This window comes from Leuciscus leuciscus (genome assembly GCF_965113295.1).
Source record: "Leuciscus leuciscus genome assembly, chromosome: 1".
In the NCBI taxonomy this organism is placed as follows: domain Eukaryota; kingdom Metazoa; phylum Chordata; class Actinopteri; order Cypriniformes; family Leuciscidae; genus Leuciscus; species Leuciscus leuciscus.
Genome location: NC_138725.1, coordinates 18755360 through 18763269, shown reverse-complemented (window position 1 = coordinate 18763269; position 7910 = coordinate 18755360). Strand labels below are relative to the sequence as shown.

Below are 7910 nucleotides of genomic sequence, written 5' to 3'. Positions count from 1 at the left end.
TCTTATTTCATGGTCTTTAGCCAGCATTGACAACTTAAAGGCCGTTATTGATGTTTGCAGCGTTATTTGGAGGATAAAAAAAGACAGCTATTATAATCAGCTACAAATTGTTAGATCTAGCATTCTGCCCGCTCAGCCTGGTCTCATTAGTATTACGTAATAATTTCAATGTACGTAACATTTTCAGGTGCAAAACGTACATTTTTGTACATTTGGATAGATGCTGAAACATAAAAAGTATTACGTATTTCCAGCTAAAAAAAAATTTACAAATATTTTTTAACATAGAGATATTATTAAAATTGTATAGATAAATTGTAGATCCTCTAACCCACCCCTAACCTAAATATAACCATTTTGAAGAGAGTATAAAAAGAAAAAAGAAAACGTAATGGACAGAAACATGAAGAAAAATTACACTTTTAGTAACAATATACCATTAGAAATTAGCCACTAAGCCCACTCCAACATGTAAACAGACCCATAATCATTTATTAAAAATATGTACAGTTATAAAGAAAAAACATAACAGACAAGTGTAATCACGAAAAATGTATTTATTACTAAAATGTCAAAGCAGTATCAAAAGCAGTTCGAATGATGATGTGTTTTTATTAGACCTGATGGACGTGAATAAGAAAAGAAAACCGGAAGCCAAAAAAGTTCACACTGGGAAGAAGCGGCTCAGGTTTCGCTCTGAAATCACTTCTGCTTCTCATTCTGAAGAAAGACCATTTAACTGTGATCAGTGCGGTAAACAGTTTCATTGGGCGTCAGTCCTGAAGAAACACCTGAAGATTCACACAAAGGAGAAGATTCATTCGTAATATTACAGCAGAAAAGCTGTAATATTACAAAGCTGTAAAATCTGTTTTTACAGACTCATATAGTCTTTTCAGTCTTTTAAAAAAACACCAATGCAAAATTTTTCTATATAATCTTATTAACAACATGTACTCTTTACTTCAATGAGCTCATTGTTTCTACCTTAAATTAATACTTTGTTTAAATGAATGCATTGTTAGCTAACTGCGTCATTTGCGCATACATTTCTGAAATATATAACTTAGACACAGTCACCTCTGATAACAGATCATTCTAAGTTTTAATGTAGACACATGCATGTTCTGTAAAGCTGCTTTAAAATGATATGTATTGTGAAAAGCGCTATACAAAAAAAAAAATGCGAATTGAAGTTAAAACGGACACTGAGAATGATATAACCAAGTTAAAATGAATCACTTAAATTTAGCACTTGTAATCTTGTACACCAATAAGTCACAGAGACAATTTAAACATTTTCATGACTTTTAATTTGTAAAAAATACTTTAATTCCCAAACTGATTCTTATTAGGCTCACCTATCGCTGTTACCAGAAAAGCCTTTACCCAGCGTGGGCCAATCCTTGGATTGTGCTCTGTACCTCATACAAAACTATTATATACTGCTAGAGAGGACTGCGACTGCAACTGTAAAACAAGTGAGATTTCAAATAAGAGACAAACGTCAAATGAAAAGTGAAGCTCAAAGTTTTAATCTCATCAAAATTTTGTGAAAATGACCAAAAATGCTGGCGGAGCCTGGCAACTTTTTCAGTGACATGGAAAGATCTAAGATTGTGACAGCTCGAGAGACGTCTAGTCTCAGTCCAGTCTATTATAGGAGATACCCCCCTCTTCAGATCTACACTGCAGATATGACACGTGTAAAGATATGCTAAACTGATATCGTCTATATCAGGTCATAGGTTTATGATCTATACTGCATCCAGCCACCAGAGGGCGATCAAAATTTGGCCTCACTTTCAGGACATGTGCAGCACAATTTTTCTGAACAGACAAATCGCATGTGAAAATCAGACTGAACTCTCTTGTTGGTGTGAACAGAAGTTAATAGATACCAATCAACCGACAAAATCTACTGTCGCTCAACGTGGCTGTTAGCAAACTAACTTAGAAGAGATTCTGTTGCTCAGCACATAAAGATGGACTAGTTACTGTGATCTCAGACTGCGGTGATGTGGTTTCTCCACTGCATGGATTTTCATGTGTCGCTTCAGGCGACTATTATAATAGAAACTCTTTCCACACTGATCACACGTGTGCAGCTTCTCTCCAGTGTGAATCCTCTCATGTGTTTTCAGACTTATTAAATGATTGAATCTCTTGTCACAGTGTGAACACTTGTAAGGTTTTTCTCCACTGTGGATTCTCTGGTGCAGTTTTAAATTGCCCGCTGTAATAAAAGTTTTCTCACACTCAAAGCACACGTACTCTCTCACACCAGTGTGAATTTTCTGATGTACTTTTAAATTGCACAGCAGTGAAAAACTCTTTCCACACACAGAACATGAATGTGGCTTATCCTTCGTATGAACTGCCAGGTGTGTCTTCAGGTCTGATGCCCTAAGAAATGTTTTTCCACATTGATCACATGTGAACGGCTTCTCTCCGGTGTGGGTCATCATGTGTCGCTCAAGATGTTGTTTGTTTGTGAAACTCTTCCCACACTGATCACATGTGAACGGTCTCTCTCCGGTATGAATTCTCATGTGAATCTCAAAATATTGTTTGCGTGTGAAACTCTTTCCACACTGAGTGCAGGTGAAAGATTTCTTGGCTCTTCTTTTCTTTAAAAATGTCTGTTTAGTCTTTGAGCGACTCAGAGGTTTTTCTCCAGGTTTGACATGATGTTCCTCCTTCACTTCACTCAGTTCTTCACTCTCCTCCTTCACTTCACTCAGTTCTTCACTCTCCTCCTTCACTTCACTCAGTTCTTCACTCTCCTCCTTCACTTCCATCAGGTCTGAAATGAAAGAAAAAAAAAGTGTAATTTCATTTTCAGTACATCAAAATAATTCAAAGAGAGAAATATGAAGTGAAAGGACATAAAAATGAGCCCGATGTGATAGAAGAAGGTAGACAAATTTTAAATGCAAGGTCCACCCAAATGGCCCAACGTCTGAATCCAATGGTGGTGTAGAAGGTTTACTGCATGCTTTGACTTTTCGATGTGCAAAGTAATTTAAGTCCAATAAGGTATTTATGACTCTATTTTTCACATCCTTAAATTTAGGTTGTAAAGCCAATCATTTAAGTAAACATTTGATTATTCTGTTTAACTCTTTATATTTTACTCGTTCGTTCTGTGGTTAATGCCACTTAGAGTTTCCCACGGGCCATTAACACGGATCTCACGGTCACAAACTCATCAGTCTGATTATTAGTCGGAGGTTAGGGCAGCTCGATTATGGCAAAAATCATAATCACGATTATTTTTGTCAATATTGAAATCACGGTTGTTTAACGCGATTATTGGTGGGTGATATGATCAAAGCCTTATTTCATGATATGGGTCATTTTAAATGTCAGTGAAATTTTTACAATTATTGATACATCAGCAAAAACTTGTGGTCGACCGATATTGGTTTTGTGATGGCCGATGCCGATATCTTGGAGAGCAGGGTGGCTGATTGCCGATATATATATACTGCATGATGGGAAGACAAGAAAATAATCTCAATCCATTGTCTCAGTTTTTACACACAATGTGTAGTGCTTATTTATCAACCCTGTTACCAAAGTTATTGTAAGAATAGTAATCTATATAACTGTATACATTTCTATCAATAACTTCCATAATTTATGAGAAAAACAACTTTATTAGTAACAATAAAAAAATAAAAATAAATGCTTTTGCTTAAATTATGATTACAATCCAGTCAGCCATTCTGGAAAAGTTCATTTTACTGCTTGAAAAGAAAAAGAAAAAAAGAAATATGTATATATATATTTAAACACGTTGTAAACTATATTGAAAAATGTCCAACATTTTGGTGACATGGTTGCAAAAAATGTCAAACCAGATATATAATACGTGTAAAAGAAAGGAGCTAATTTGACCTGATGTTGACAATCAATATGAAAGTTTCTCAAACCTCCCTCTACTGACCTTTTGTTGAAAATCTGTACCATTTCATAGTTTAACTGTTAATCTAAAAGTGATGAAGTGCTTGAATGTCTCTAACATGAATGTTCTTCAGCATCATGAATGAATGAAGAATAAACACCAACCTCTTTGTTCTTCAGGATCTTCAGTGTGTTTCATTCTGCAGGGTTCTGGATCACTCATGTTCTCACTGTCCTCTTTAATAAACTCAGTCTTTGCAGATTTCAGCTCTTCCTGATGCGCTGATGCTCGTCTTCACTTGTAGCTGATGGGAATTTACAGCATTTATTGGAGAATTGCTGTGGGACGAGCTTCACTGACCATGTGACTGATGTGGGAGGAGCTTCACTGACCATGTGACTGATGTGGGAGGAGCTGATCTGCCAAAATCAAAAATATATATCAGTTACTGAGTTTGTTTTTATACTAATTGACATTTCTAAGCATTTATGTCTATCTATCATAAATTATGGTAACTGATGCTCATTCAACTGGAGTCGTCACTTCTTTAAAAATCCCTCTTGAAGTCTTGAAAATAAACTTTATTATCCAAGTAACAAAGCCAAGTGCTTTATATATATGTGTGTTTTAAGCAGTGAACATGAGACTAAGGGCTTCACCATATTTGAGCATTTCCATCCCTGAAATAGGCAGCCGGAAGTGTTGTACGTATAACCAGCAGGATAGCAGTGATGTGTGAACTGAATTTGGTGTGTTACAGTGAAGTTATTGAATATTTTTCATAGTTTGATCAAATGTGCTTTTGCATATTTTATACCAAGTGTTGTAGTATGACCAGAAGGCGACCATTGATGTGTAAACTGAATTTGGTTACACTACAGTGTTTAACATTGAAGTTAATGACTATTTTGGGGTTTTGCACTTTGCAGACTTTCCCTAAGGACGTGTCTCTCCGCTGCTCATAGAGATAATTTGAAAATAGCTGGCATTTGTGTTTGAACAAAGTTTAGCTCAAGAGCTGTTGATCCGGGAAGTTCAGATCTGTGAATATATTGCCAACTTTACTGAACTCCATGAACGGTGCATTGTTAATGTACGGATCTCTGAAACACTGCCAGCGGGACATTAAACAGGACGTGTTTGTCCGAGCTCACAACAGGTGTTGCGAGGGAACGCAAATATCTTTGTGAAGGAATGTAAAAGTTTTTTTTCCCTCCCATGCAAAATATTTTCCACCATGTCCCTTTAGGTACTCTGTAGAAATGAGCTTTAAGTGGCCATTCACAGGAGATCTGAAGACATCAGCATAATAAATGAGGTGAAAACAGGAACTATTGTCATGAAATAAAGAGTGTTTTCAGCAGATCTGTTAATATTGATGAGCCTCAGACTATCAACACTCATTCAACAAGCCATTCAGGATCATCAGCAGATCATCTCACTTTATTCTGAGTGTTTGCTGTTAGAAACACATTATTTGAGTCAGGATACATGATAAAAGCCTGTAAAACTGCTCTATTGAAAGACAATACTGTTATTGCTCACAATATGACGTAAAACAACAATAATACAAAATCATTAATGACACTCAAGAAACAACACAATAATATGTCCATATGAATCTAAACATTGTTTGATTTTCTCAAAGCTGCATTAATTGCAATACAATTATTAGATCATCATTAAATCAGTTCTAATTAAAGGGTTAATATTAAGTATTTAGAAGTATCTATTCAATATATTTAAATTTTAACAACGTAATCTGCCAAAGATAAATGTCAACAGAGATTAGGTCAAAATAAAAAATGGCAACACATCGATTCCCATCAATTCCCCTCACAGATCTCAAACTTTGACTCTTGACGTGACATTCAGTAACAGTTCTCACACAAACATCGAGACAATCACACAAACGAACACAAAATCGCTCAGGTCTGAATGAACTCAACGTATACTACAGGGCCAGTGAATGCTTGTATCTGATTATCTGATTGTATCTGCAATTATTTTCAGGGAACAACGTTTCATCTGGAGACCTCTTCAGGAGACCTCCTCCTGAAGTGGTTTGAGTGCGATCGGATTCAAATCCGCCTCGAATGCATTTCGGAGGGCATTTACACCTGGTCTTTTCACGGATAGCTATCTGATCTGAGAAAACGCATGAAGTGGCCAGGTGTAAACAGCCCCTTAAAAGTGTTATGGCCTTCTTCTCCAGTGTGAATTTTCTGGCACTCTTTCAGTTCATCTTCTGTAGTAAAGGACTTCAGCACTGAAACACACACCGCCGTGTCTTTTCTGCTGTAATATTACTAATGAATCTTCTCCTTTGTGTGAATCTTCAGGCGTTTCTTCAGGACTGACGCCCAATGAAACTGTTTACCGCACTGATCACAGTTAAATGGTCTTTCTTCAGAGTGAGAAGCAGAAGTGATTTCAGAGTGAAAGCCTGAGCCGCTTCTTCCCAGTGTGAACTCTCATGATGTGACGCTTAAGAGATGATTTGTCTCTGAAACTAGTTCTGCAGTGAACACACATGTGTGGCTTTTCTCCAGTGTGGATCCTCTCATGTGTTTTCAGATGTGATGAGTGACTGAATCTCTTGTCACAGTGTGAACACTTGTAAGGTTTTTCTCCAGTGTGAATTCTCTGGTGCTCTTTTAAACTGTCCGCTCTAGTAAAAGTCTTCTCACACTCAAAGCACATGTACTCTCTCACACCAGTATGTATTTTCTCATGTTTATGTAAATTACCCCGCACTGAAAAACTCTTTCCACACACAGAACATGAATGCGGCTTCTCCTTCGTATGAACTGCCAGGTGTGTCTTCAGGTCTGATGCCCTAAGAAATGTTTTGCCGCATTGATCACATGTGAACGGCTTCTCTCCGGTGTGGATCCTCATGTGACGCACAAGACTGTCTTTGATTGTGAAACTGTTTCCACACTGAACACACATATGTGACCTTTCTCCAGTGTGGATCCTCTTGTGTTTGGTCAGATGTTGTTTTTGTGCGAAACTCGTACCGCATTGATCACATGTGAATGGTCTCTCTCCAGTGTGAACTCTCATGTGAACATTAAGACTTTGTTTGGCTATGTAACTCTTTCCACACTGAGAGCAGGTGAAAGATTTCTTGGCTCTTCTTTTCTTTAAAAGTGTCTTTTTACTCTTTGAGCGACTCAAAGGTTTTTCTCCAGGTTTGACATGATGTCCCTCCTCCACTTCACTCAGTTCTTCACTCTCCTCCTTCACTTCACTCAGTTCTTCACTCTCCTCCTCCACTTTACTCAGTTCTTCACTCTCCTCCTCCACTTCACTCAGTTCTTCACTCTCTTCCTCCACTTCACTCAGTTCTTCACTCTCCTCCTTCACTTTACTCAGTTCTTCTCTCTCCTCCTCCACTTCACTTTGTTCTTCTCTCTCCTCCTCCACTTCACTCAGTTCTTCACTCTCCTCCTTCACTTCACTCAGTTCTTCACTCTCCTCCTTCACTTCACTCAGTTCTTCACTCTCCTCCTTCACTTCACTCAGTTCTTCTCTCTCCTCCTTCACTTCACTCAGTTCTTCACTCTCCTCCTTCACTTCCACCAGGTCTGACATAAAAGAAAAAGGTTTAATTTAATTTTCAGCACATCAATAATTCAAAGAGAGAAATATGAAAGTGAGCCCTGATGTAATGGCACAAAGTACTAGTAGACAATTGCTATAAAATATTATGATAAATCTGGTGTTGGTTTCATTAACTGATTGCATGAATGAGGTACATTGATATTTCAATTATTATTTTTCAAGACATTTTAGGCACAAATCACATTTCTGAAGTGAGAAATATTAAATATATTTGATTAATGACACAATTACTTAATGTAATATTAACATTTATACAATAGTGCCTAGTGGTGTGCAAATAAAATTATCTCTCAGTATTTGTTAGGATTTTTTAACGAGGTAAAACAATTCTCCCAACGTCTGAATCCAATGGTGTGGTAGAAGGTTTTCT

The 7910-nt window shown here is 37.1% G+C and overlaps 2 protein-coding genes across 2 annotated transcripts in view; both read right to left on the bottom strand.

Annotated features, from left to right (window-relative positions):
- Nucleotides 1-381: 381 nt before the first annotated feature.
- LOC309502147 (uncharacterized protein) lies at nt 382-4332 on the bottom strand. Its single transcript, XM_082174413.1, has 2 exons — nt 4075-4332; nt 382-2806 (listed from the first exon to the last, which is right to left on the bottom strand). Exons 1-2 carry the CDS (start codon nt 4130-4132, stop codon nt 1995-1997), a joined length of 870 nt encoding a protein of 289 aa, XP_082030539.1. The 5' UTR covers nt 4133-4332; the 3' UTR covers nt 382-1994.
- Nucleotides 4333-5996: 1664 nt separating this feature from the next.
- LOC309501272 (uncharacterized protein) overlaps nt 5997-7910 on the bottom strand; it is a 33359-nt gene continuing 31445 nt past the window's right edge. Inside the window, exon 6 of the mRNA XM_082173310.1 lies at nt 5997-7503. Within this exon, the coding sequence (XP_082029436.1) occupies nt 6344-7503 (1160 nt within the window). The 3' untranslated portion in view covers nt 5997-6343. The remainder of the gene's footprint in view (nt 7504-7910) is intronic.